The sequence below is a fragment of the Megascapheus bottae genome, chromosome 33, assembly GCF_031878675.1.
Source record: "Megascapheus bottae isolate mThoBot1 chromosome 33, mThoBot2.hap1, whole genome shotgun sequence".
NCBI lineage: Eukaryota > Metazoa > Chordata > Mammalia > Rodentia > Geomyidae > Megascapheus > Megascapheus bottae.
The window spans coordinates 5,975,001-6,002,129 of record NC_143541.1 but is presented as its reverse complement, the minus strand read 5'-3'; the positions used below and the strand labels follow the sequence as shown (position 1 = coordinate 6,002,129).

Below are 27,129 nucleotides of genomic sequence, written 5' to 3'. Positions count from 1 at the left end.
TTCCCTCCCCACACTCCCCCTCCCCAATGTCTCCAGCTTTCTAGTCCTAAATTATATGTCACCCATCAGATTGGTGGGATCAAGAAGCACAAAAACTGCTGGATTCCAGTGGCTCCTGCTTGTCATTAAATCTCGTTGGGAGCCGAGCCTGGGGTCAGACTGACCTTGGGCCTGCACTGCGGGTTAGAACCAAGGACACAAGGACATGAGCTGTTATCGTGATGACTTGGAGCGAGGTCGGTCGCTTCTGGTTTAACTGAGCTGAGACTGGAGACTGGATTACCATTTCTACAAAGGTAACCCCTGACAGTCTCCTGCTTTTCAGAAAAGTATATTAAGACTGGAACTAGAAATAAGCTTACGACCTTCGGCTACAATCTCCATAGAGATTTGGCAGAGCACAGTCCCAGGCTGCTAGACTCCATACTCCAAAAAGTAGGGCTGGAGGAAGGATTCGGGTGGTAGAACAGTAACCCAGCAAATATAAGCCCTTGAGTTCAAACCCAATTACAGCCAAATTCAAAACAACAAGAAATTACTTTCTTTTACTGTTGATGGTGTGGGAAAAATATGTCGGGATACACCATTAATGGACATGGTATCCACATGAATGCAAGTTTGTAGCAAAATGTTTCTACAACGTAAGTGGGTTTACAGCTGTTTAACATATCCTCAACTGAAGAACACTGTCCCAAATCCCAAAACAAACTCATCTGGACATAATAGTAATTACAAGGCTTTTCTTGGTTTTACATATTTTATTTTTCAAAAAAAATATTAGAGAATTATATTAAATAAGACAGTTCACCTAATGAATTAGGAAATAGCATTTATTTCACAAAAGATCTACAATATGGTTTTCCAAAAATATTCACCATGCATAAACATTACATACATGACAAAAACGCATTAAATACTGTGTGTGTGTGTGTGTGTGTATGTATGCTCATGCTTCTACTACACTAGTGCTAGGGTTTAAACTCATAGCCTGGACACTCCCTGAGCTAGCTCAAGACTAGCACTCTATCAATTTAACTGCAGCTCTACTTCCAGCTTTTTGCTCCTTAATTGGCTATATGAACCTTACAAACTTTCCTGACAGTACTGGCTTCTAACTTCGACCTTCAGATCTCAGCCTGCATAGCTAGGAACGCAGGTATTAGCCACCATACTTGACTTAATCCCTTTTATTTTATGAAACAGAGTAAGTGTTTCTGGAATCACCCCCCTGTTTAAACAATTAAGGCAGGGAGAGTGGACAGGAATTCAAGGAAGCTGACATAATAGAAATTAAATGACTTGACTTAACTAAATAACTGATTAAATTACTTCAACTGATTCTTCAGCCAGCCATAAATAACACACAGTCTGAAAATAAAAGCTCCTATTAAAAATGTGTGTCCATACCAAGACATGTGAAAGGGTATCAATATATGTGAATTAATGCACCTTCTATCCGGCAAATATCATGTAACCCTTTTATTAATTACAATAAAAAAATAAAAAAAAAATGTATGTCCAGGACCGGGAGTTTGGCCTTGTGGTAGAGTGCTTGCATAGCATGCACAAAGACCCGGGTTCGATTCTTTGGTAGCACATACATAGCAAAAAGCCAGAAGTGGTGCTGAGGCTCAAGTGGTAGAGCTCTAGCCTTGAGAAAGTCCAAGAACAGTGCTCAGGCCCTGAGCTCAAGCCCAGGACTGGCAAAAAAAAATGTATGTCCAAAGCTGGGTGTTGGTGGCTCACATCACACGTGTAATCTACCTACTCACGAGGCTGAGGATCACAGTTCAAACCCACTTCCAGCAGGAAAGTCCATGAGACTCTAATCTCCACTAAAAAGCCAGAAGTGGAGCTGTGGCTCAAGTAGTCGAGTGCCAGCTGTAACAAAACAAAAAGTGAAAAGACAGCACCCAGGCCCCAGGAGCAGCACAAAATTAAAAAAAAAAAAAAATCTGTTAAGGGAGTGGTGGATTAAGATGCTGAGCACGCACCTTTAAATATCTGTAGGCCACAAGATGGCCTGAAATGGAGACCACAGACTCCTAAGCAGGTGTCCGCACTGGTAAAGCCAGGGACCTGGAGGACTCAGCCAAAAACGGCGCTAGGGATCAGGGTGGAAATCTCAGGGTAGGAGGCTCGCAGGTAGTCCTTGGCAAATATGTCGCCAGATCTTAACTCTGGGAACCTCTGCTGACCCTGCAGAGTGGTTCTGTCAGTTGTGGAGGGGTGAGAGCTTCTCCTGGGATGGTTATTGTCATGGGCTCCCCAGAACCACAAAGACACCCCCATTCTGGTCCCATGGACCAGACGCTCCAGTTGAATCTCTCCTGATACCCCCTGCTGACTGTCACGTCCCAGACAGGAAGAACACTGCTGGATTCCTGCATCTGTAACGGCCGAAGTCCTTCATCCTCTCCTTCACTCTTAACAAATGGAAGTTTCCTTCCCTTCCATCAAGGAGAGCTGCTGGTCGGTTTGCATGTTCTGACAGACCTCGGAATCCACCATTGACTATACAACTTATCTTTCCAACAGAGGTCCAGGGGCATCAGCTGAGTTCCGGTCAGCAGGGCCCGAAGAGCTCAATGCTGTCCAGTTTCTCCTCTTTGTAGAGAAGGATGTTCTCCATTAGTTTCCTTTTGGCTTCATTGATCTCAATTTTCCAGGAAATCTCTCTACCTGGTGTTCAATAAAGTAAAAAAAAAAAGTAACTTGAATAAAAATTACTATTAGAATAATTTTTTTTGGTGCCAGTCCTGGGCTTGAGCTCAGGGCCTGAGCACTGTCCTTGGACTTTCTCAAGGCTAGAGCTCTACCACTTGAGCCTCAGCACCACTTCCGGCTTTTTTCTACGTATGTGGGGTACCGAGGAATCGAACCCGGGTCTTCGTGCACTTTAACCACTAGACCAAACTCGGTAGACTTGGGGGCCAGGAGTTTCTAAATAGGACCTCACAACCAGATAAGAGCAGGTTTACTACTTCTGTCTTTGTAAGGAAGCCCACAATTTGACTTCTGCTTTCCAAGTAGAGGGGTGCCATGCATCTCCCCAGGGCTAGGGGCGATGGGATGCACAATGCTTGCAACCTGTCTTTCCTTCCTCTTCCTTCCTGTGTCATAGCCCTGACATCCAGTAAGCCAGGGGACAGGGACGTTATAGTGAAAAGGCCTTCCTCAGCTGGGTGCCAGTGGCTTACACCATTGGTAGATCTGCAAATCATGGTTCAAAGCCAGCTCAGACAGAAATGTCTGTAAGATTCTTAACTCCAATTAACCAGCAAAAAGCCAGAAGTGGAACTATAGCTCAAGGGGTAGAGTGCTAGCCTTGAGCAACAAAGCAAAGGGACGATGCCCCAGGTCCTCAGTTTGAGTTCCACGACTGGCAGGGGAGTAGGGGGGGGACTCTTAGTGGCTCAGGCAAGAATTTCTGAGGGAGAAGCAGAATGGATAGGGAAGGTTAAGGAAGGCAGAGCTGCAGTCCCAGTGAAAGGACAGAGGCTTAGATAAGGGGGCAGTGCAGAGATGGAGGTGAGAGAGACTGGAAAAGAAGTGCTAGACTGGGTGACTGACTAGACATGGGGTTGTGGTAGGAGGAGGAAAGACACAATCGAAATGGCTCCTGACTCTCCAATTGGCAGGGAGGGAGGGAACCTGAGTATCTACAAGGAGGACTACATGAGAATGACAAAGGAAGAAATGGCTCCTGGAAGATCCTGGAAGATGAGCCAATCTCCTGTGCTCACCATCCTGGGGGGGTGCAGGGCCTCCACAGGCCACAGATGAAGAGGCGGCCTCCACTTGCTGGGTGGCGGTGAGCCTTCCCACTCTGCTGTCTGTGCAGACAGGTGGGGAGGCAGCCTCTGCCCAGGCAGCCGCCTCGAGGGAGGAACAGGAGGCATCCAAGCTGGAATTGTCCACATCATCAGTTTCCTCGGGGGTGTTGGAGGACAAGCCTGTGGCCTCAGAAAGCCCACTCCACGGGACTGACAGCCGACCTCGGAGCCGCTCCTCCACCGCAGCCACAGAGCCACAGGCCTTGAGGAAAAGGCAGAGAAGACAGAATTACTCTGAGGACAGAGGGCCAGCACCCAGTCTCTGAGGTCTCCTCCTAAGGGAAACACCATAGACACTGACTTTGTGGAAGAACTGCATCCCACCTTTGAAGAGATTTGAAATTGACTCCCACCCTCCTAGCCGCCAACAAGTGCAGATGGGCCAATCAAAATTCTTCCTTGAGGCTGGGAGTTTGGCCTAGTGCTTGGCTACCATGCACTAGACCTGGGTTTGATTCCTCAGTACCACATACATAGAAAAAGCCAGACATGGTGCTGTGGCTCAAGTGGCAGAGTGCTAGCCTCGAGGCAAAAGCCCAAGGACAATGCTTAGTCCTGAGTTCAAGCCCCAGGATTGGAAAAAAAAAAATTCTTCCTTGAGGTTTGTGACATTTAAAGATGGAAAGACAACCCTATGCTTTCTACAGGTAGAACCAGATTCCCCACGAAACTCAGGGATTCATAGGAGAAAATGGAGCTTTGACAGAGGGTAAAGCAGAGGCAAGTGATGGAAAGCAAGCTGAGGGAACAGAAAAACACACAGCAACACCTATGCCCTGGAGACTCTGGGTCCACTGCCTTGAGAGCAGAGCAATATGGACCTTCTCTGCTTCATGGTTAAATGACTTAAAGTTCATCATTCACTATTCATATTTGTCCTCGCTCCCACCCCATATCTATCTGTTTGTCGGGGGGGAAGGAAAATAGGGAAGCAGAAAATGAATGCTGCTTCAAACACACACACACACACACACACACACACACACACACACACACAATCTCATTTGCTCAGTGCCTAGCAAAAAAAAAAAATCAGCATGTTGATATGCATATATTTTTTTTTTTGCCAGTCCTGGGCTTGAGCTCAGGGCCTGAGCACTGTCCTTGGACTTTCTCAAGGCTAGAGCTCTACCACTTGAGCCTCAGCACCACTTCCGGCTCTTTTCTATGTATGTGGTACGGAGGAATCGAACCCGGGTCTTCATGCATGCTAGGCAAGCACTTTAACCACTAGGCCAAACTCCCGGCCCTTGAATGCATATATTGCTGGGCTTTTTCACTCACAGCTGGCACTTTACTACTTAAATCACACTTCCACTTAGGACTTTTTGCTAGGTAACTAGACATAAGGGTCTCTCTCTCTGCCCAAGTTGTCTTCAAATCTCAATCTTCTGATCTCAGCCTCTTGAGTAGCTAGGATTACAGGCATAAGCCAGTAACTCAGCACATGCCTCGAACAGCTGACCAATGAACCCAGGTCTGCTGCTCTGCTAGCCCACAACCCGGCTTCATGGTGATATACTGTGAAGAAGGACCAATTCGTATTTGTTCTTGTTATTCCCTGTCCCCTTTAGTCTACATGGCACATGTCCTATCCTCCATGCCTAGTTCAGATGTCAACTCTGGAGGTAAATCTTTGCAGTAGATGCTGAAGAAATTGGCTGGCTGGTGGCTCATACCCATTACCCTAGTTGATAATCCTAGATCTGAGGATGATGTTCAAAGCCAGCCCATGTAGAATAGTATGAGAGACTCATATTCCTGACTAACCACCAAAAAGCCAGAAGTGAAGCTGTGGTCCAAATGGTAGAGCTCCAGCCGTCAGTGAAAAAGGTATCAGGCCCTGAGTTCAAGCCCCGGGACTAGCACAAAAAATGAAGGAGAAGGAAGAGGAAGGGGGGGGGGGAGGAGGAGGAGGAGGATGAGGAGAAGAATTATTCAAGAAAGACAGGAAGAAGACAGTTAGCATCTGAGTACCTGGCCCCAGCAACACGCTTGCCTGCGTGTCGACCATGATGAAACAGAGGCACTGATGTGAGTGCCAGCAGACCCTTCTACTGACAACCAGACACTGCCCTGACTTACAAACTCCAGTGGTGAGCCCACCGCAGGGGCCCAGCCCCAGGTGAGGGACAGGCTCACCTCCTCCAGGCTGGCATTGCGCCTGCGAAGGCAGAGGCAGACAGCAGTGGCCCAGGCCCTGGCGCAGTCCTCGGGCAGCGGTCCCACCCTCGTCTCCAGGTGTTTTTGGCAGATCTCCCGGGCCATGACCTTTTCCACATCTGTTTTCCTGGAGCAGGATGAGGCAGTGCTGCTGGGAATCTCACTGAGGAGCAAATCCTTCTGTGGGAGAATGGGAAGGAAGGGCTTGGGAGAGGATCTGATTCCAACAGGCAAGTACCCTAGAGTAACTGGAGAATCACAATGCCCAGGGTATGGGCAGCCTTTCACCCCCCCTGGGGCTCTGCCTCTCCAGCCTTGGTCAGGAAAGCCTGGAGAGCAATTTATCTACACCCAGGTCTTCTGCATATGTGCCTAAAGCACACAGATGAAACACTCAGGAGTCTGTTAGTGATAGATTAGCATTTATTAGTATTCACAGCTAATAGATCAACGATATTAATTCATGAATACTTAAATGATGTTCAACAATATCATTTACATAATCTATCATATCACTCACATAGTGTAGTAGTAATAAATATTAATAATATCACTTAGTCTATTAGTTATAAATACTAATAGTATCACCACCACTGGTGGCTCATAACTGGAATCCTAGCTACTCAGGAGGCTGAGAACCGAGGGTTGCAGTTCAGAGCAGCTTCAGCAGACAAATCTAAAACACTTATGTTGCCAATTAACCAGCAAAAAGCCAGAAGTGAGGGCCAGGAGCGTAGCCTAAGGGCAGAGTGCTCACCTAGCATGCACGAAGCCCTGGGTTCAATTCCTCAGTACCACCTACACAGAAAAAGCTGGAAGTGGTGCTCAGGCTTAAGTGGTAGAGCACTAGCCTTGAGCAAAACGTGTCCAAGAAGCCAGGTGCCGTGGCTCACGCTTGTAATCCTAGCTACTCAGGAGGCTGAGATCTGAGGATCTCAATTCAAAGCCAGCTCTCACACTAAAGTCCCAGAGACTCTTATCTCCAATTAATGACAAGAAAACCAGAAGTGGGGCTGTGGCCCGGGGGTAGGACAGTAGCCCTGAGCTAAAGAGCTCAGGGACAACGCCCAGGCCCAACAGTAAGGCAGTAGCTTTGAGCTGAAGAGCTCAGGGACAACACCCAGGCCCAGAGTTCAAGTCCCATGACCCCCCCACACACACACAAAAAGAAGTGTCCAAGGACAGTGTTCAGGCCCTGCATTCAAGCCCCAGGACTGGCAAAAAAAAATAAAAAAAACGGGCAGGGAATGTAGCTTAGTGGCACAATGCTTGCCTAGCATGCATAAAGCCCTAGGTTCGATTCCTCAGTGCCACATACACAGAAAAAGCCAGAAGTAGTGCTGTGGTTCAAGTGATAGAGTACTAGCCTTGAGTACAGAGAGGCTCAGGGACAGAATCCAGACCCTGAATTCAATCTCTAGGACTGGCAAAAAAAAAAATCAAGAGCTAAAATAAATAAATGGAACAAGCCTGACTCTGCCTTGATTTCCCTATTCAAGTGGTGTGGACTGAGGACTCAAGAACATTGTGCCTCACACCAGCAGCAATTCAGCTCAACTAAAAACATCCACTGGTGTGGCAGTGAAATACCCCTTGTATAACAATCTAAGCCAATAAAAATTTAACACAAATATATATGTATTTACAATGCTGATGCCATGCCAGTAATCCTAGCTACCCTGAAGGCTGAGCTTTTAGGATTGTCATTCAAAGGGCAGGAAATTGTAATTCCTGGGCAGGACAGTCTGTGAGACTCTTATCTCCAAATAACCACTAATGAGCCAGAAGTGAATCTATGGCTCAAGTAGTAGAGCACTAGTCTTGAGGGCTCAAGTCTTGGGCCCTGAGATCAAGCACCAGAATTGGCCCCCCAAAAGAGAAAAGAATATATATTTATATATTTGCAGTGTAACCCTGGTAAGGGTTATATTGATGCTGTGTGTGTGTGTGTGTGTGTGTGTGTGTGTGTTCACGTGGCTATATCACAAGCACCAGTGGAAGCCCACGGCAGGTCTCAGACGGAGGCCTTCACCATTGGGGACAGATCCCAGTTTCCAGCAACTGCCTGACCTAAACAGAGTCAGCCCTCCGCTCGAACTACTTCACCACGCTGACTAACAGAAGGGTGTGAGAACAGGGAGAGGGAGGCAAGGCGCCCATGACGTCAGCGCGTAGAATGGGGGTGATGGAACGGAAGGTCAGGGCTCCTGACAAATGCTTTGACCCAAAAGACTGCCGAGGCACAGGAACTGGGAGGGCCAAGCAGACAGAGCAGGCACCACAAGCACACCATCAGCAAAACCAGGCGTCACTGCCAGTGGGGGACAAGTGACCCACTTTACGAGAAGACAAGGCAAGGGGCAGGGGAACAGAAGGGTCCTTACCCCAGCAGGGGGGAGCCCCTGACACCCTGGAGTAACAGATGTCAGCACAGCGACAATTCCAGCTAGCTGCCAAGGACAGAACCATACAGAGCCATGTCACAGCAGCTTCCCAGGGGTTCTCTGAGAAGCTGGATCCCTTTCCTATCTCCACCACGGTGGTGATTGCACCACTGCATACACTGTGGGAGCTCCCACCATCTCCTCCACTTTGGGCAAGTGAACACCTCCACAGAGATGAAAGCACACACACACACACACATGCACACATGCGTGAGCGTGCACACACATCTTTGGTGGCTTTAGGTCTGTTGTTTTTTTTTTTTTTTGGTGGGTCATGGGGCTCAACCTCTGGGTTTGGGCATTGTCCCCTTGAGCCACAGCTCCACTTCCAGTTTTCTAGTGGTTAATTGGAGATAAGAGTCTCACAATCTTTAGTGCCTGGGCTGGCTTTTAAGTAGCTAGGACGACAAGCGTGAGCCACGGCGCCCGGCTTGCTTTTGCTTTGAGACATTTCAGGCTGGCCCTGAACTCAGTCTTCTTGTGTTAGCCTCCTGACGGCTGAGACTCCAGGTGCCCACACCACATCTGGTATAAAGGGGAAAGCAGTGCCCAGATTGGTCATCATGATTTGGTGACAGTTTCATAAGAATATATGCATTTGTCAAGACTTAATGTCAGAGGGAAAAACTGGGAAAGAGCCAGTGGGGAGGGGTGACATTGTCTAAAAAGAAAAGTACTCTTTGCCTGACTTACGTAACTGTAACCTTTCTACATCCCCTTTATAAGAACATTTTTATTTTTATTTTTTTTGCCAGTCCTGGGGATTGAACTCAGGGTCTGGGCACTGTCTCTGAGCTTTTATACTCAAGGCTAGTGCTCTACCACTTGAGCCACAGCACTACTTCCAATTCTTGGATGGTTTATTGAAGATAAGAGTCTCATCGAGTTCCCTGCCTGAGCAGGCTTTGAACCACAATCCTCAGATCTCAGCCTCCTGAGTGTCTACCAGATATGAGCTACCAACTCCTGCATCACTGCTGGCTTTCTGGTGATTAATTAGAAATACAAGTCTATGTATGTGGTACCGAGGAATCGAACCCGGGTCTTCGTGCATGCTAGACAAGCACTCTACCACTAGGCCAAACTCCTGGCCCCCAGCTTATAAATTTTCTTATAGAAACTTATACATAAGTAACTCCATGGCTTTCTATGGCATGCATAAATGTATCCTAATTTCTTTAACTACTTCCTCACCAGTAGATATTATATTTGTCTTCTCACCTTTAACACCATCAGTAAAGCAACAACCGACATCCTTTTCCACCTGTCTTGCCAGTCCAGGGTATTGCTTGAACTCAGGGCCTGAGCTTTTGCGCTCAAGGCCAGTGCTCTACCACTTGAGCCACAGCTCCACTTGTAGATTTTGGGGGTGTTAATTGGAGATAAGAGTCTTACAGACCTTCCAGGCTGGCTTTGAACGATGATTCTCAGATCTCAACTTCTAGCTGGAATTACAGGTCTGATCACTAGCACCCAGATTCCATCTGCTTTTTACATGTGTCTTTTCTCTTACACAGTTGTGTTTCTCCATCACAGCCACCACAGCCATAGCCGAGGGTACATACCATTTTAAATTCTAACAGAAATCACCAGATGCTGGCTGGATACTTAGTCAACCACACTCCCGAAAGAGCCAGCCAGAGTGAGGACAGGCTGGCTTCCTCTGCCCTCACCACAGTAAGCCACATCTGCCCTCTCTTCTCCCCTAAATCTTCATTACCATCAGACTACATGCACCACAACAGGACACAGTGACACTAATATTCCGGTTTACAAGACAAGAAAGTAATCAGATTTAAAACCAACAACAAAACCCAGTATCTTCTGTGTGTATGAGCCTTTAACAACAACATCAAAAATACTAGAGGGGCACTAGTATCCAAGCCTGTAATCCTCAGAAGGTTGAGAGGGATCGAAGTTCAAAGCCAGCCTAGGCAGGAAAGTCCATGAGACTTTGATCTCCAATTAAGTATCAAAAAAACTGACTCAAGTCACAGAGTGCCGGGCTTGAGCAAAAGAGGCAAGCATGAGTCCAGAGCTGTGAGTTCAAGCCTTAATAATAGCACACATACACTCATACACACACACACACACACACACACACACACACACAGAGACTCCACCTGCACTGACTCAGGAATCCAATTCTGAGGCTCCAGGCTGCAGGTGGCTCTCAGAACCAGCTCCTGATCTGTGGACACTGTGTCGCTTTCACAGGCTTGGAGATGACTTAGACATGGTGAGGGTGACACACCCTCTGTTATACTTTTGAAATGACACTGAGTGTGGGAAGGGATGGGGGTGTCCATTTTTCAACCTGCAAAGTGGAGAGTTTGGGACAGGGAACTCTGCCCACACAGTAACGCAACCCGAGACAATGAGCCAGCCAAACAGAACTGACTGTGCCACTTACCAGGTAAATAGGGCTCCGGTTCTTATCCACGGCGGGAATGCCGGTGAGGACCTCAGCTAACACCTGGACAGAACAAGACTTCGAATTGGCACAGTCCACACACTCAAGGTGTGATCGAGGTCGGCAGGAGATGCTGGCCAAGAGAAGCTCTTCTCCCTGAGAAGATGTCTGAGCCCCAGGCCTGTAATCCTAGCTACTCAAAGATCTGCCGATCAAGGTTCAAAGCCAGTCCAGGCAGGAAAGTCTATGAGACTCTAAATCTCGAATTAATTATAGAAAACAAAGTGGGAAGTGGTTCTGTGGTAGAGTGTGCCCGTGGGCTGCCCGCCCCCTCCACCAGGTCCTGAGCCCACAGGGCGGCTGGGGAAGGAGCCCTTACAATTCCACAGCTGAAGACGTCCACTCGCCGTGTCAGCCGGCCCACCCTCAGGAAGTCCTCGGGCAGGTAGGCCGAGGAGGCCTGGAAGAGGCGTGTCTTCATCAGGGTGTACCTGGACCTTCCGTCCACAGGGCCCAGGGCGGCCGTGGGGTGAGCCAGCTTGGGGGTGAGGCTGTGGTCCAGAAGAATGTTGGAGCTGTAGGGAAGCAAGCAGGAACCATCGTTACAGACACGGCAGCCAACGGCCCTGCGAGTGTGTGACGGGGGTCACTGAGACCCTCTGGGTGGAACTTTTGAGCCAGCCCTGAGAGGGGACAGCACTCAGACGTTGAGTTCAAGCTCCAATACCAGTATTTAGAAAAAAATAAAATAAAAAAAAGACTAAGAAATCACTAAAATAAAGCTGGGCATGGTGGCTCACACCAGTACTCAAGAGGCTGAGATCTGAGGATCCCAGTTCAAAGCCAGCCCGGGCACTAACGTCCACGAGACTCATCTCCAATTAACTACCAGAAAACCAGAAATGACACTGTGGCTCAAAGGGTAGGTCGGTAGCCTTGAGCTGAAGAGCTCAAGGACAGCGCCCAGGTCCAGAGTTCAAGTCCCAAGACCAACCCCCAAAAAAAGCAAAGCAAAGCAAAGAAATCACTAAAATATATCAAAGAGGGCTGGAGCATGGCGTAGTGGTAGCATGATTGCCTAGCATGCACAAAGCCCTGGGTTCAATTTCCCGGTGCCACATACACAGAAAAAGCAGAAGTGGTACTATGGCTCAAGTGTCAGAGGGGTAGCCTTGAGAAAAAAAAAAGTATCCAAGGACAGTGCCCAGGCCCTGAGTTCAAGCCCCAAGACTGGCCAAAAAAAAAAAAAAAAAAAAAAAAAAAAGTGGTTCCAGGCAGTGCATGTGAGGGCAAGCAGAAAGCACAACTCAGAGAGCCTGATTGATGCATTGATTGATGCCAGTCCTGGGACTTGAACTCAGGACCAAGGCACTGTCCCTAAAGCTTCTTTTGCTCAAGGCTAGTATTCTACCACTTGAGCTACAACACTGCTTCTGGCTTTTTCTGGTTACATGGTAGTGAGGAATGAAACCCAGGGCTTCATGCATGCTAGGCCAACACTCTACCACAGAGCCACCTTCCCTGCCCTACAACTTAGATTTTTTTAAGGCATCTTGAGTTATGAGAGCTTCCTATAATTCTAGATACTTGAAGGGCTGAGAGTGGAGTGATAGCAGTTTGAAGCCAGCCTGGTCAGAAGGTCAAAGAGACTCTACTTCGAAAATACCCAGCAAGGGGCTGGGAGTTTGGCCTAGTGGTAGAGTGCTTGCCTAGCATGCATGAAGACCTGGGTTCGATTCCTCGGTACCACATACATAGCAAAAAGCTGGAAGTGATGCTGAGGCTCAAGTGGTAGAGCTCTAGCCTTGAGAAAGTCCAAGGACAGGGCTCAGGCCCTGAGCTCAAGCCCAGGACTGGCAAAAAAAAAAAAAAAGAAAAAAAGAAAATACCCAGCAAACATAGAGTTGGAGGCATGGCTAGAACACCAGCCTACCAAGTGTGGGATCCTGAGTTCAAATCCCAATACCAACAGAAGAAGACATCCAGGAGAGGCGAGGTGGGAGACAGGGAAAGGGGAGAGAAACCCAAGGGCAGGTCTCAGCCTTGCAGCTCGGGCCCTGGGCAGTGTCCCGAAGGTCTCACCTCTTGACATTTCCATGGATGATGCCCAGGCTGTGCAGATGCTCAGTGGCACGAAGCATCCCTGAGCAGATGCTGGCGCGCTGGGGCCACGTGAGCAGGTCTGAGCCACCCTGAGGGAAAGAAGGCCGAGGAGATGCAGTCAGTGAACTGCCCCACTGGGATGGACAGCTGTGTCTCTGAGCCTCTGCGGCCTTGGGTAGCAGTAGCCACATAGGGAGGTTGGCTGAGGTGTTGCTCGGTAGCAGAGCACTCGTCTGGCATGGGTACCATCAAAGTTCGACCCCGAGCACCACAGAAGACATCATCAAGGAAGTATTGAGCCTCTGTTTGGGGGTACAGTGTGGGCCAGATGAATGCAGTGGATGCGCTAGCCACACGCTAGGCAGCTGTGCTTCCCTGGGACGCAGACTCGGGCAGGGGAACAGCTGTGGGAGCAGCAAGGATCTCACAAGGGTCCGGCATAGCATGCAGAAAGCGTACGAGAGCAGGCACTCGGGGCCGGGAGTTTGGCCTAGTGGTTAAAGTGCTTGCCTACCATGCACAAAGACCTGGGTTCGATTCCTCAGTACCACATACATAGAAAAAGCCAGAAGTGGTGCTGAGGCTCAAGGGGTAGAGCTCTAGCCTTGAGAAAGTCCAAGGACAGTGCTCAGGCCCTGAGTTCAAGCCCAGGACTGGCAAAAAAAAAAAAAGATCAGGCACTCGCTCAAGTTCTTAGCCCTGTTCCCTAGCTGGAGTGTTGCCGGTTTCTCTCTCAGACCGTAACCCACACTTACCTGAGCCAGTAGCCTGTCCTGCAAGGAACCATTCTCCATGTAGGCATAGATCAGGCTGTGGAATCCTCTCCCCACACAGAAGCCCCGTAGAGGTAACACGTTGGGATGACAGCATCTGAAATTGGGCCCCAGCACAGGGTGAGGAGCCAGGGACAGCAAAGGCTGGCCCTCCTTCCCTTCCCACCTCACCCCTGTTCTCGGAGGTCACCAGTAACTGTCCATGTGCCACAGGCAGGCTCAGAAGCCTAAAGACCCCACCCTGCTCTTCCGATCAGACCCTGCCTCCAGAGTCAGAGGCTTCGAGAATGAAAGTTTCACCAAAGCCACTCCATCCCCCAGACCCAGAACCTTGCCCCAGGTCAGCCTGGCTTTGACATGAACTGGCTTCTGCTAGTCTGGTCACCATTTTTACTCCCTCCCAGCTCTACACTTGCTTCTCAGGCCACTTTTTCTAGAAGCCTCCTCCACCTCTTCTCCCTCCCCACCCCCCCCAGTCTTGGGGCTTGAACTCAGGGCCTGGGCACTGCCCTTGGGCTTTCTCAAGGCTAACACTCTACCATTTGAGCCACAGCACCACTTCTGTGTTTTTCTGTATATATGATATTGAGGATTCAAACCCAGGGCTACGTGTATGCTAGGCAAGCACTCTACCCCTAGGCCAAACTCCTGGCCCTCTTATGGTCTTTTCTACCCTGAACTGGGTTCAAATCTCAATCCTCAGATCTCAGCCTCCTGAGTAGCTTGGATTACAGGCATAAACCACCAGGGCCCAATTATTTGAGCTTCTATCTGACAGGATTCAGTGTGTTCTGAGTGAACTTACAGTCATACTTGATTGTACGTGGAGGTGCAGGGTGGCGGTGATTGGAACGTGAGGTTGAGCTAGCACGCTCAGGTCCTGCCACTTGCTGGAGCTACCCCAGGGCTCTCACTGGATGACAGCAGCACGGTTTTAGATTTCCCATCCTCTAGAATCTGGAGCTAAATCAACCTCCCTTACTAGTTACCTCCTCTGCAATGCTCATTTGTAGCTACAAAAGGTAGACTAAAACAAGCTATGACAGAGTGCTTAGTACCTAGCCGTACTTGCTCTCCCCAGGGCACTTACCTCAGACAGATCTGCACCTCTGACTGGAAGAATCTTTCCAAGGATCCTGGACTTGAGCAGGCTGTCTGTGGACAAAGACACCAGAACATGAGGCTGAGCCTCCACTGTGCAGACTCCACCCTAAAGTAAAACCCCACCAGGCTCACCTCTCTGAGCCTCTTGAAGATCCAGGACATGCCGTGCCTTTGCCCTCTGTAGATGTCAGCAAAGGTCCCCTCACAGATTCTGTGGCTTTGGTCAAAGTTACCGGTTGCCTGGACCACGTCAGCCTCACTCCAGAAAAGGTTGCTATCGGGGAAACTCACAGGTGTTTCCTGCTGCGGAATGGAGGTGCTGCAGTCCTGGGGGTTCAGAGAGAAGGGGCAGGGCTCACTCATGGAAACTTGCTTCCACAGCTGCCTTGGGGGCCCCTGGGATACCACAGCCACAGAGGAGAGGAGATCCTGTAGGGAGTGGTAAACAGAGACCTAAGTTCAAATCCCATCTCTATCCAGAACTTGGATGAGTTACTTAGCCTCTAAGCATGGGATCCTGGTGGGTAATTCTGATACATCTAGGTATTTATTCCAGTGGGGGTAGGAGCTCAGGGGACACAGCTGGCCCGTATTCTGGATTAGAATACATGCTGTGTCTATAGTTTGGAGAGTGGGTATACACTTGTATAGCTAAACCAATTCTCCACTCAGGAATTTCAGAGCTTGGCGCATAATAGGAGCTGATAAAAAGAAGTCCTAGGGGCCGGGAGTTTGGCCTAGTGGTTAAAGTGCTTGCCTAGCATGCATGAAGACCCAGGTCCGATTCCTCGGTACCACATACATAGAAAAAAGCCAGAAGTGGTGCTGAGGCTCAAGTGGTAGAGCTCTAGCCTTGAGAAAGTCCAAGGACAGTGCTCAGGCCCTGAGCTCAAGCCCAGGACTGGCAAAAAAAAAAAAAAGAAGTCCTAGGGGGGCTGGGAGTTTGGCCTAGTGGTAGAGTGCCTGCCTAGCATGCATGAAGACCTGGGTTCGATTCCTCGGTACCACATAGACAGAAAAATCTGGAAGTGGTGCTGAGGCTCCAGTGGTAGAGCTCTAGCCTTGAGAAAGCCCAAGACAGTGCTCAGGCCTTGAGCTCAAATCCCAGGACTGACCAAAAAAGTTCTAGCTGGGTGCCAGTGGCTCACCCTTAATCAAGGAGGCTGAGATCTGAAGCTCATTGTTCAAAGCCAGCTGGGCAGATAAATTCAATAGACACTTATCTCCAACCAACCAGCAAAAAGCCAGCAGCAGAGCTATGGCTCAATGGGACCAGCCTTGAGAAAAAAAAAAAAAAAAGCTAAAGGGCAGCATTCAGGCCCTGAGTTCTAACCCTAGTAACAGCACACATACATAAAAAAGCTATACTGGTGCTATGGCTCAAGTAGTAGAGCATTAGCCATGAGCAGAACAAGTGGAATAAGAGCTCAAGGCCCTACGTTGAGGCCCTAGTACTAAAGACACATAATAGACAGTTCAAGGGAGATGCATTCTCACTGGTAATGGTGGGTGGCAGGTTGCTGGCAGCAAGGGCTCAGCACTCAGGGATAAAGAAGCTGCATTTTTGGGAGGGGCCCTAAATTGGGGAACAGAGCTGGAGCCGAAGCTGGGAGGGGGGCTACCTTCAGATCCGAGGAGGCAGGGAGGTCGGCCCTTAGGGAACCAGGCGTGAACTCCTTGGAAGGAAGTGAGCCCAAGGCTGGCTGGGAGTCCTTGGCTATGACAGACACTGGAAGGAAGACCGTGGATCACACGAGGCAGGGGGGAGGGAGAGACAGGGGCCCCATCTCTCCCTATCCACCCTGCACCCAGTGCCAGCCCAATCTACTCACAGGCATCACCTCACTTACGCCTGGTGACAACAGTGACGTGGCTGAGATTTGTCATCCTGTGTATGAGTAGGGGCCAGGAGGTGGGGGGAGCCCTTCACCCCATGGCCAGGGAAGGCCACAGCCGATGTCACCACACTGCACATAGCCTAGACAGCAGCCAGGGACATAGAGCCCAGGCCCTACTGAGCCTGCCTTCCAGAAACTTCCACTGCGGCTTCCATGCAAAACACCATCCTTGTAGGATGCAGGCCAGGGTGAGGAAGAAGGATGGAAGCTGAATGCCTGTAATCCAGCTGCTCAGGCAAAAGCCACAGGCTCTGTGCAAGGTCTGAACTTGTGTGCGTGGTTCCACGTCTGTGACCCTGTTCTGTGCACTTTGCTTCTGTGTCACTAATGTTCCTCTACTATTTTTTTTTTAAACCATCCTTCATGGTTTTTCCTAACTTTGGGTCTTATATACTAGGTGGAATAGCCTTCTAAAAAGCATCTTCATGATGTAAAAATCAATGTTAATAAATTCTTTAATAAAAAAATCAAACATCTTCATTTCCTTGAATAAATTTGCTGTAAGAAAACTAAATTAATTAAATGAAGACTACCTGGATCCAGAAAACAGTCCGGCCTCACAGGCTGCCCCTTCTGCTCCTTGCCCTCTGCCCACCCCGGCTGCACAGCCCGAGGGAGGCAGGGCAGGGCCGGGATGCTCTCCAGAACTGGATTCCCTGAAAACAAGGCATAAACCAGTCAAGGAGATCTGGGAAGACATGGATTCTAATCCTGTCCTTGGCCATAAGTTCCAAGCATGCTGGAATTTTTCCCTTGGGTGGAGCAGGGCCTGTCCATCCATCCCACATGAACCGGCCAGGGCATTCCCCAGTGAGATCTAGCTCCCGTGTTTTGCACCACACACACCTGGCACCACAACTTTGTGACCAGGAGGACACCAAACAGCAGGGAGGACAGCCTCGCCCCCACTCGCCTGGCAGCTAGCAAACCCACCTTGGCTTTTTCCCTGCAGCACACACCTGTGTCTTTGTGCACAGGAACATCAAGGCCACTGGCCCTGTGACCCCTCTGCTGGCTCCACCCATGAGGACAACAGAAAGCTTTTATCTACTGTGTTTTCACTCGTGGTAAAGTCCAATCTATTCATCTCTCTTCTCCCCACCACACCTGGCCCTGGGGCATAGAGATTCACCCACAGGGTGGGCCCCAGCCTGCCAGGGAGCCGGTGAGCACGCCCCCCCACCCTCTCCCAGGCAGGAAGCACGAGTCATGCAGGGCTACCAAGCCACAGCTGTCAGCTGACTGCCCAAGGTCATTTCCTGAGAAATCCCCCTTTTTAGAGTATTTCAAGATAATAAATCGTGGGGAGAAACAAAGTTTGGACTGGACAGTGCTGCAATGGTAGAGAACTCCTACAGAGGGGCCAGGGGCCAGGGTTCTATTCCCTCAGCCACCAAAAATAATAAGTAACTAGAAGAGGTGTGGCGGCTCACACGTGTGTCTTGTAATCCTAGCAAATGTATGAGGCAGAGATTAGGGGGATCGAGGTTCTGAGGCCAGCCCTGGACCCAGCGGTAGGAGGCTCGCAGGAGGGGGACATCAGGACAGTGGTTTGAACTTAGAACCTTCAATTGCTGGGTACACACTCTACCACTTGAGCTACACTAGCTTCCGACAATTTCCTCCCCCCCCCCCCCCAGTTCAAGTACTGGGTTTGAACTTAGGGGCTGTCCCTCAGCTGTTTCCCTCAAGACTGGGTCAGGAGCTCTACCCCTGAGCCACAGCTCCACTCCCAGCTTTGTTTTGGTGGTGGATGGGAGATAAGCGTCTCCAGGACTTTCAAACCCAGGTTGGCTTTGAGCGTGATCCTCAGATCTCAGCCTCCCGAGTAGCTGGGACGACAGGCGTGAGTGACCTGGCTAGAATTGTTTAAAAAAAGCAGAGAACAAGCCAGGCGCCAGTGGATCACGCCTGTCACCCTAGCTAAGGAAACTGAGATGTAAGGATTGTGATTTGAAGCCAGCCCGGGTACAAAAGTCCATGAATACTGGGGCTCACAGTGGTAGAGCACTAGCCTTGTCCCCTAGCGGAAGAGCTGAGGGACAGCCCCCAGGCTCTGAGTTCAAGTCCCAGGACTGGCACACAGACAAAAGTGGTAAACACTGAGCACCACTGCTCTCCACAGGTGATGTGAGTCCTGGACGGGGCTGGCCTTTGTGCTTTTCCACCTCTGGTAGAACATGGCTCCTGACTCCCTGCCCTCTCCACCACCCCACAGATGAGGCTCCTGCTTCTGAGGCCAGCTACACCACAGGATGCTGGTGAGATAAAAATAGACCAGCGTGGTTGGCTCGGGAGCAAGGCCGTAAAGGGTGGGCTTCCTGCCCAGGCCATGACCCGGGCACCATGTGAGAGCAGCTTCAAGGCCACTGTCCCCTCCTCCTAATCACCCTGCACTGCATTCTCAGGAGAGCCCAACACAACAGAGCAGGCTCTACAGCACAGAGGACAGAACTCAGGGAGCTCTGAAAGCTTCTCCCGCAGTGGAAGCTGACCCAGCACCCACCACCCAACTGAGGACTCCCACCTCTGAGCCTCCTAGCCAGTCCTGGGGCTTGAACTCAAGGCCCAGGTGCTGTCCCTAAGCTTTATTTGCTCAAGGCCAGTGTTGTATTACTTAAGCCACAGCTCCACTTTCGGCATTTGGTGGTTAAGTGGAGATAAGAGTGTCATGGACTTGGGGTAGGGAGTTTGGCCTAGTGGTAGAGCGCTTGCCCAGCATGCATGAAGACCCGGGTCCAATTCCTCGATACCACATACATAGAAAAAAGCCAGAACTGGTGCTGAGGCTCAAGTGGTAGAGCTCTAGCCTTGAGAAAGTCCAAGGACACCCTGCTGCCCTGAGAATGGAGTGGGAAATGTGGGCCTCTGCGGCTCACTGTCGCCACCAGCCCTAAGGGGCTGTGGGAATCACCCCACTCGGCCGCTTCCCCGTGTGGGACCCGCTGACGTGAGGCAGCGGGCCTGGAGCACACAGGAAGCAGACTCCCACAGGAAGCAGACTCTCCAGGCAGGGCTCCATGTGGAGTGTTTGTTGACGCCCCACTTCCTGCGCGGGGAAGTCTGCAGGGAATTTTGCTGTGGGGAGACCTTGGCTGACCCCAGATGCTCGGGGCCTCCTTTCCCTGACTGCCTGAGCCCAGACACAGACTCACACACACCCTGCTCCCGGGACTAGGACAAATTCTTTCCTCTTGAACACAGGGTGGAAACTCCATGCCCACGCCCTCCACGAGGAAAGGGACTGGCAAGATTTACACATTTGTGTCAGTCCTTACACTGTTCCTGGTGAGACAGCTTCTAGAACCAAGCAATGTGATTCTTGGCCAGGAACCCTGGTGCTAGCTGTCAAACACACACAGTTGACTGGTCCATGCTTCTCCTAGGCATCCTGAGACTGAAACATACGTGTACACACACACACACACACACACACACACACACACACACACACACACACACACACACACACCACCTGCAATTCCCACCTCCAGCTACACACAGAATGAGGCAGACACACATGTCTTTCTAAGAAGCTGTTTCCACCCATTCAGTGGTGGTTGGCCTGGTGTTGCTACCCTTTACTGAAACAGACGTAATCCTGACACTAAGTGAGTAATATCAAATACACCCAGGGACCAGGAGTGCGCTCAGTAGAGCACTTCTCAGGGCCTGTGTCAATCAGTGCCAGGCATGGCATACACACCACCTATAAGCCAGCTTAGAGTTAAATCAAATTTGAATGCCGCAAAGGAGTTTAAGGGAAGGGTGTTCCCCAGTGGCTCTGTGAGGAGGCACCTCTCAGAGACCCCGAAGTGGAAGAGGACCAGCCATAAGAAAATAGCACAGGAAGCTGGCGCGGTGGCTCACGCCTGTAATCTTAACTACTCAGGAGGCTGAGATCTGAGGATCAAGGTTCAAAGCCAGCCTGGGCACAAAAGGACCTGAGATTCTTATCTCCAATTCACCTCTAGCAAACAGGAAGTGGGGCTTGGCTCAAGGATAGAGTGGTAGCCTTGAGCTGAAGGGCTCAGGGACAGTGCCCAGGCTGAGTTCAAGCCCCATGACCCACAGAAAAAAAGGGGGGGACAAAAGTTGTGAGAAAGTGAGGCAGGTGGCTCAAGCCTGTAACCCTAGCTACTTGGAGGCTGAGATTTAGGGATCCCAGTTCAAAGCCATCTAGGGCAGGAGACTCTTATCTCCAACGAGCCAGCAAAAAGCTGTGCCATCCTTGAGCAGAAAAAGCAATGGAAATGGGTAGAATGTCTGAACTTTCAAAGAGCACAGACAGGTGAATCTTGCAACAGACCAGTTACTTAGGGGAAAGAGTGTTCATTTTCTGTTAGGCAGGAGCCCAAAGTCCCCTGTCAATAGGAGCGGGTGCAGGAAGGAAATTTGGCAGGGGTGTCAAACCTAACATCTGACCTGCTAGGCTTGCACAATCAATAGCAAAACTAACAAGAAGGTGCTGGGGACAGGGAAGCTTAGCAGAGGACCTTTGTAAGGGGTCTTGGGCAGCAAAGGACACACACACACACACACACACAGGAATCCAGAAGCTAGGCACTGGTGACTCACCCCTGTAATTCTAGCTACTCAGAAGGCTGAGAGCTGAGGAGTGCAGTTTGAAGCCAGCCTAGGAAGAAAGTCGATGAGACTCTTCTCTCCAATTAACTACCAAAAGCCAGAAATGGAACTGTGGTACAAGTGGTAGGACACTAGCCTTAAGCCAAGGATCTCAGGGACAGCACCCAAGCCCTGAGTTTACACCCCAGAATCAAAAGGAAGGGAGGGCGGGAGGGGGGGAAAGGAAGAAGGAAAGGGGGAAGGGGAGAAAGAGAGGAAGGAAGGAAGGAAGGAAAGAGGGAAGCATGGAGAGAGGAAGGAGGAAGTGGGGAAGGTGCACTGGCAGTGAACTTGCTTTACCAGGGGACTGCAGAAGATGGCCCAGCTCTCCAGGACTGCCCCAGCATGCCTTTTCCTTCTTTCCTCTTTCTTTCTTTCTTTCTTTCTTTCTTTCTTTCTTTCTTTCTTTCTTTCTTTCTTTCTTTCTTTTTTCTGTGGGTCCTGGGGTCAGAATTCTGTGCCTGTGCATTGTCCCTGAGCTCTACAGCTCAAGGCTACAACCTACCCTGGAGCCAAGCCCCACTTCTGGTTTTCTGGTGGTTAATTGGAGATAAGAGTCTCACGGACTTTAGTGCCTGGGCTGGCTTTGAACCTTGATCCTCAGATCTCAGCCTCCTGAGTAGCTAGGATGACAGGCGTTGAGCCACTGCATCCAGCTCTGCCTGAAGTCATTCTTACGACATCTCAGGTTACACAGATTAAGTACTAGTGGCCTTGGAAATTAAAGCAGAGAAAACAGAAAGGAACACAAGCTCAACCCCAGCTCTCCTAGTGGTCCAGCCACAGTCAAGAGACCATTCCGAAAGTGGCTGCTGTAATCCCAGCTACTCCGGAGGAAAGATCTGAAAATCCCAACTCCAAGCCTGTCTGGGCAGAAAAGTCCAGGAGGCTTTTACTTCCAAGTAACCAGCAAAAAATCCAGAAGTGCAGGTGAGGCTCAAGTGGCAGAGTGCCAGCCTTTAGGGCCATTGCCAAGGTCCTGAGGTTTAAAGAAAAAAAAGAAGCCAGGTTCTCAAACCTGGAAGTTTATTAACTTGTTCAAGTTGATCATCTGACAGAAGCAAACACAAAAAGAACCTTTAACTAGCCTTACAAGTTTTCTTCCCCCAGGACTTTGACCTTTGGACCCCAGAAACAGAAGGCTCTGGCCGGGGAGCTCACCCCACATGGTGACGGGACTCACTGAAAGGCTCAGGACAGAGAGGGGTAGGGCTGCCCAGGGCTCAGATCCTCAGGGAAAACAAGCCCAGCCCCCAGAGCAGCAGGGGTGGAGTCTGGGGCTCAGGCCCAGCCCCATCTCCACCTTAAGCAGCTTCAATTGGCCCAAGAGGAAGAGAAATAGGATTGGGGAAGAGAAGTGAGAAGAGTAGAGGCAGAACAGGAGAGCTTGGGTCTAAGGAAAGCGCTAGACAAAGGGGCCCAGGAAAAAGGCATTCCACTCCTCCCCTGTGAGAGAGCTCAGAAGGGCTCTGGGTCCACAGGCGGACAGCCACCTGATGCTGGTCTTGGTCTGCGCTTCCTGGGGTGCAGAGGAGCTCCACAGACAGAGGAAGCCCCATGCTTTGCAAGTGTCAAGCCACAGGGCGTATATTTCTTTCAACCTCCTTGGGCTGTGGTGCTTGTTACCCTCAGAGGGTTAATTAAGACTTTCCCAGATTTGTTGATAGTGGGGTGTGACGTCCATGAAGGGGTGTGACGCAATCCCTGCACTTCTCTGCTTTCAGGCTTTGTGGTTCAAAATGTCCCCCTCATCCTGCCCTCCCTCCAGGCTGGCTGACCCAGATTTTCACTCTGTCTTCTCTCCACTCCTCTGCCTTCCCCTTGGGACTGGCCTGGCCTGATCTCCTGACCTAGAAGGCTCCGCTCTCCTCCTGCTGGTCCTCCATCCTCCAGGCCCATTTAACTGACAGAATTACTTCTTTTGGGCCCGGGAGTTTGGCCTAGTGGTAGAGTGCTTGCCTAGCATGCACGAAGACCCGGGTTCAATTCCTCGGTACCACATATGTAGCAAAAAGCCAGAAGTGGTGCTGTGGCTCAAGTGGTAGAGCCCTAGCCTTGAGAAAACCCAGGGACAGTGCTCAAACCCTGAGCCCAAGCCCAGGACTGGAAAAAAGAAAAACAAAAACAGCAGAATTACTTCTTTTCCCATTAACCATCTTCTCACAGCAAGATGCTCTCTGTCAGAGCTGAAGCCTCCCAAAGCTGCAAGTGTTTCTGGATTCCTTCCTTCCTCCCTCCCTCCCTCTCGTCTTTCCTTCCTTCTTTTTGTTCTTTTTCTGGTATTAGGGCTTTAACTGAGAGCCCCACACTCTTGGGTAACTTTTTCACTCAAGGCTGGCACTCTACCACTGAGCCACAACTCCACTCCTGGCGTTTTTTGGTCTCATGGACTTTTCTTTCCCAGCTGGCCTCAAGTCTCAATCCTCAGATGCCAGCCTGCTGAGTAGCTAGGATTGCAGTTGTGAGTCATTGGCTCCTGGCTTCCGCTTAGATGTCTGTATTGAATTGCAGGTAGACCTTTCTGCCTGGGCTGGGCTTGAACCATGACCCTCCAGGTCTGCCTCCTGAGTAGTGAGGATTATGGGATAGAGCCACCGACACTTGGCTCCCCTACTTTTTTTTTTTTTTCAATGAAAAGATTTTAAGAGCTGGGTACTGGTGGCTCATGCCTACAATCCTAGCTACTCAAGAGGCTGAGATCTGAGGATCATGGTTCAAAGTCAGCCTGGGCAAGAAGGTTTGTGATATTCTGCTCTCCAATTAATTATCAAAAAGCCAGAAGTGGTGCTGTGGCTCAAGTGGTAGAATGCCAGCCTTGAGTGAAAAAAAACCTAGTGCCCGGGCCCTGAGTTCTAGCCCCAGTACTCCCCCTTAAATAAATAAACAACTGCATTTACACATTTTAACCTGGAGAAGGGAGGGCATGAGGGCCAGGGTTGGAGGCACTGCCTAGCTCACCCACCCTCTGTGCTACGAGAAGCTGGCACCAGGGCACTCACCTTGCAGAACGATGCTGGCGGCGCGGTAGAGCTGCAGACGGCACAGCAGGTCCAGCAGCTGCTGCACCGTGGCCTGCCGCATGCCCCACCACCACAGCAGCTCGCGGGTGATGCTGGTACCCTGGACTCGCTCCAGGGAGCGCAGCTGGCGCAGCTGGGTCACATCCGTGACCACCAAGGAGGCTGTGGGACGGAGCGGATTCACTTAGCAATGGACGGGCAGTAACTCCAGGGTCCCCTGCTCGCCCTCCCAGCCCCCTCGCACAGCCCTCTGCATATCCCAGAACCCAGTCGTTGCCATGGCAGAGTGCGCTGGGACCTGGGTACCACCTTGATGGTGGCTACTCCAGACAGGAAGAATATAGCAGGCAGGGACCCCAGAACTTGGAGCTCAGCTGGTACTAGGACACAGTCTGCCCACCCCACCCTCCAACCTGTGCGGCTCTCTACCACATCCGCAGAGCAGAGGTGCTGCCTGGGGCAGGGCAAGGCAGGGCAGGCGAGAGAGCAGCCAAGAAGGCACTTGTGCCCTGGGCATCACTCCCAGGGCGGGCTCAGCCAGCCCGGGCAGGGCGCTGGGAGTCTGGCTTCATAGGTGGCACAGGTTGGGGAAGCTCAGAGTGGAACTTCTGGGCAAAGGAACTGCCATCCCGACTGGGCTTGGCAAGGATTCCAAGAGCCCCCACCCTCTCTGAAGGACTGGACCGAGTGGACAGGGAATTACCATTGAGGTACTCCACTCTTATCTCCTGCTCACACGGCTTGAATAAGGGCCTCACACTACTTCCTACCACTTTCTTTACTCAGACACCTCACTACTGGGACACACCCTAAGCCCCCAAAAGAAATGCTTTAAAGAAAATGATCGAGTGTACGTTCCAGGATTTTGGAAATGGTGACAAAATCGATGTGAACATTATCAACTCATTCATTCATTCATTCATTCATTCATTCATTCACTCAGTGAAGTTATGCTACGCTCCAGGCTTTGGACAAGCTCTAAAGACTATGTGCGAGTCAACTAACACCCCAGGGAGACTTTCTGTTCAGGAAATGTGAGATGAGGTGGGGGAGGTGATGGGAACTTAGGCCCAGTTGAAGGCAGGGACTCTCCAGAGAGTCCCAGAGAGGTGCAGGGCCAGGGAGGGAGGGAGGGACACAGTCAGAGGGATGGATCAGAGGGATGAGGAAGAGCTGTCACAGGTTCTACAAGTGCACTGTGGGAAATGGAAAGTTCCAGAGTTGCAGCTTTAGTCACTGGAAACCCCAAGCCAGATTCCTTGCCAGTGGGAAGTGATGTCAGTGGGACAAGGGACAAGAGCGGCTTTCAGTGCTGGACCAGCGCGGAGGGAAGGGGAAGGAGCCCTCCCCACGACCTAGATGGGCGCTCAGAGCTTCATTCTGGGAGGCACAAGCCTGGCCTTGTCATGGGGGGTGGAGGGCAGCCCAGGGCTGGGCTGGTGGCCACAGAACCACTTTCTTCCGTGGAGAAACAGGAAGTGAACAGAGAAGCCTCCCAGTGGGACAGTTTAGTTCCTTTTTTTCTGTGGCGGGGGATGATACTGGGATTTAAACTCTTTACCATTTGAACCATGCTACCAGTTCTCTGTTGTTTTAGTTATTATTAACTTTTCGGGGCGGGGGAGGATAGAGTTGCACAATATTTGTCCAGGCTATCCTGGGAAAATTCCCCAGTCTGGAAATATGTCTAGGATTACAGGTGCCCCCCCCTCTCTTCCCTTCCCCCCCCTCCTTTTTTTTTTTTTTTTTTTGGCCAGTCCTGGGTCTGGGTGTTGTCCTTGAGCTTTCTGGATGAATGCTGGTACTCTACCACTTAGGCCAGGGATCTACTGCAGCTTTTCTGATGGTTAATTGGAGCTAAGCGTCTCACAGACTTTGTTCTCTGGGTTCGGCTTAGAATTGTGATCCTCAGATCTCAGCCTGCAGAGTTTCTAGGATTATAGGTGGGAACTACAGGTACAAGACAGGCATACAGTCATGTATTAACTCATCCCAGACCAGGTCAGGACAAGACAGAATTTCTTTTATTTTTTGGGGGGGGGTATCTCAGTGCATCAGGGGCTTCTGAGGAGTTACAACAGCTCTTTCCTCAACACAGGCCAGTAATAACTGTTCATTGTGGAACATCTAGAAAACAGGAGAAAACCAAGTCTTCTGATGACCAGAAAGAACCCAAGCAGCCACAGGTTCCATCTAAGACTCGTGTTCCCAACATTTTGCTATACATATAAAAACATGAGTGTGTGCCTGCATGTGTGTGTGTGTGTGTGTGTATGTGAGTGTGCATATGTATTCTAGCTCTGCCCTTAACAGTCCCTGAAAAGCCCTTTTGTTAAAGGCTTACACTAGAACTCAGTGTTGTTGTGAAGTCATGCGGTGTCTAATTGTGTCAGCGTCTGATTCTTTTCTTGCCAGTCCTAGGGCTTGAACTCGGGGTCTAGGCACTGCCCTTGGGCTTTGTCAAGTTTAGTGTTCTACTGCTTTGAGCCACAGCACCACTTCTGGATTTTCTGTATATGTGGTACTGAGGAATCGAACCCAGGGCTTCATGCTTTCTAGGTCACACTCCCGGCCCATGGATGTTTTTCTTTTTTCTTTTTGTTGTTGCTTGTAGGGCCTGAACTCTGGGCCTGGGTGCTGTCCCTGAGCTCTTCAGCCCAAGACTAGCGTTCTACCATTTGAACCACAGTGCTACTTGCCCATGTCTGATTCTAAAACGCTCATGCTTACTCAGGAGGCTGTGATCTGA

General features: G+C 50.3%; 1 protein-coding gene across 2 annotated transcripts in view; it reads right to left on the bottom strand.

Moving 5' to 3' along the window:
* Nucleotides 1-1,838: 1,838 nt before the first annotated feature.
* Irak2 (interleukin 1 receptor associated kinase 2) overlaps nt 1,839-27,129 on the bottom strand; it is a 29,072-nt gene continuing 3,781 nt past the window's right edge. Inside the window, exons 2-13 of one of the 2 annotated variants that reach the window (XM_090323771.1) lie at nt 24,360-24,542; nt 17,268-17,390; nt 16,459-16,565; nt 14,969-15,265; nt 14,823-14,887; nt 13,715-13,829; nt 12,939-13,048; nt 11,236-11,431; nt 10,857-10,919; nt 5,979-6,179; nt 3,747-4,038; nt 1,839-2,682 (exon numbers count right to left, since the gene is read on the bottom strand). In XM_090323771.1, the coding sequence (XP_090179897.1) occupies nt 2,567-2,682; nt 3,747-4,038; nt 5,979-6,179; nt 10,857-10,919; nt 11,236-11,431; nt 12,939-13,048; nt 13,715-13,829; nt 14,823-14,887; nt 14,969-15,265; nt 16,459-16,565; nt 17,268-17,390; nt 24,360-24,542 (1,868 nt within the window). In that variant the 3' untranslated portion in view covers nt 1,839-2,566. The remainder of the gene's footprint in view (nt 2,683-3,746; nt 4,039-5,978; nt 6,180-10,856; nt 10,920-11,235; nt 11,432-12,938; nt 13,049-13,714; nt 13,830-14,822; nt 14,888-14,968; nt 15,266-16,458; nt 16,566-17,267; nt 17,391-24,359; nt 24,543-27,129) is intronic. The other variant, XM_090323773.1, reaches the window with a different exon arrangement.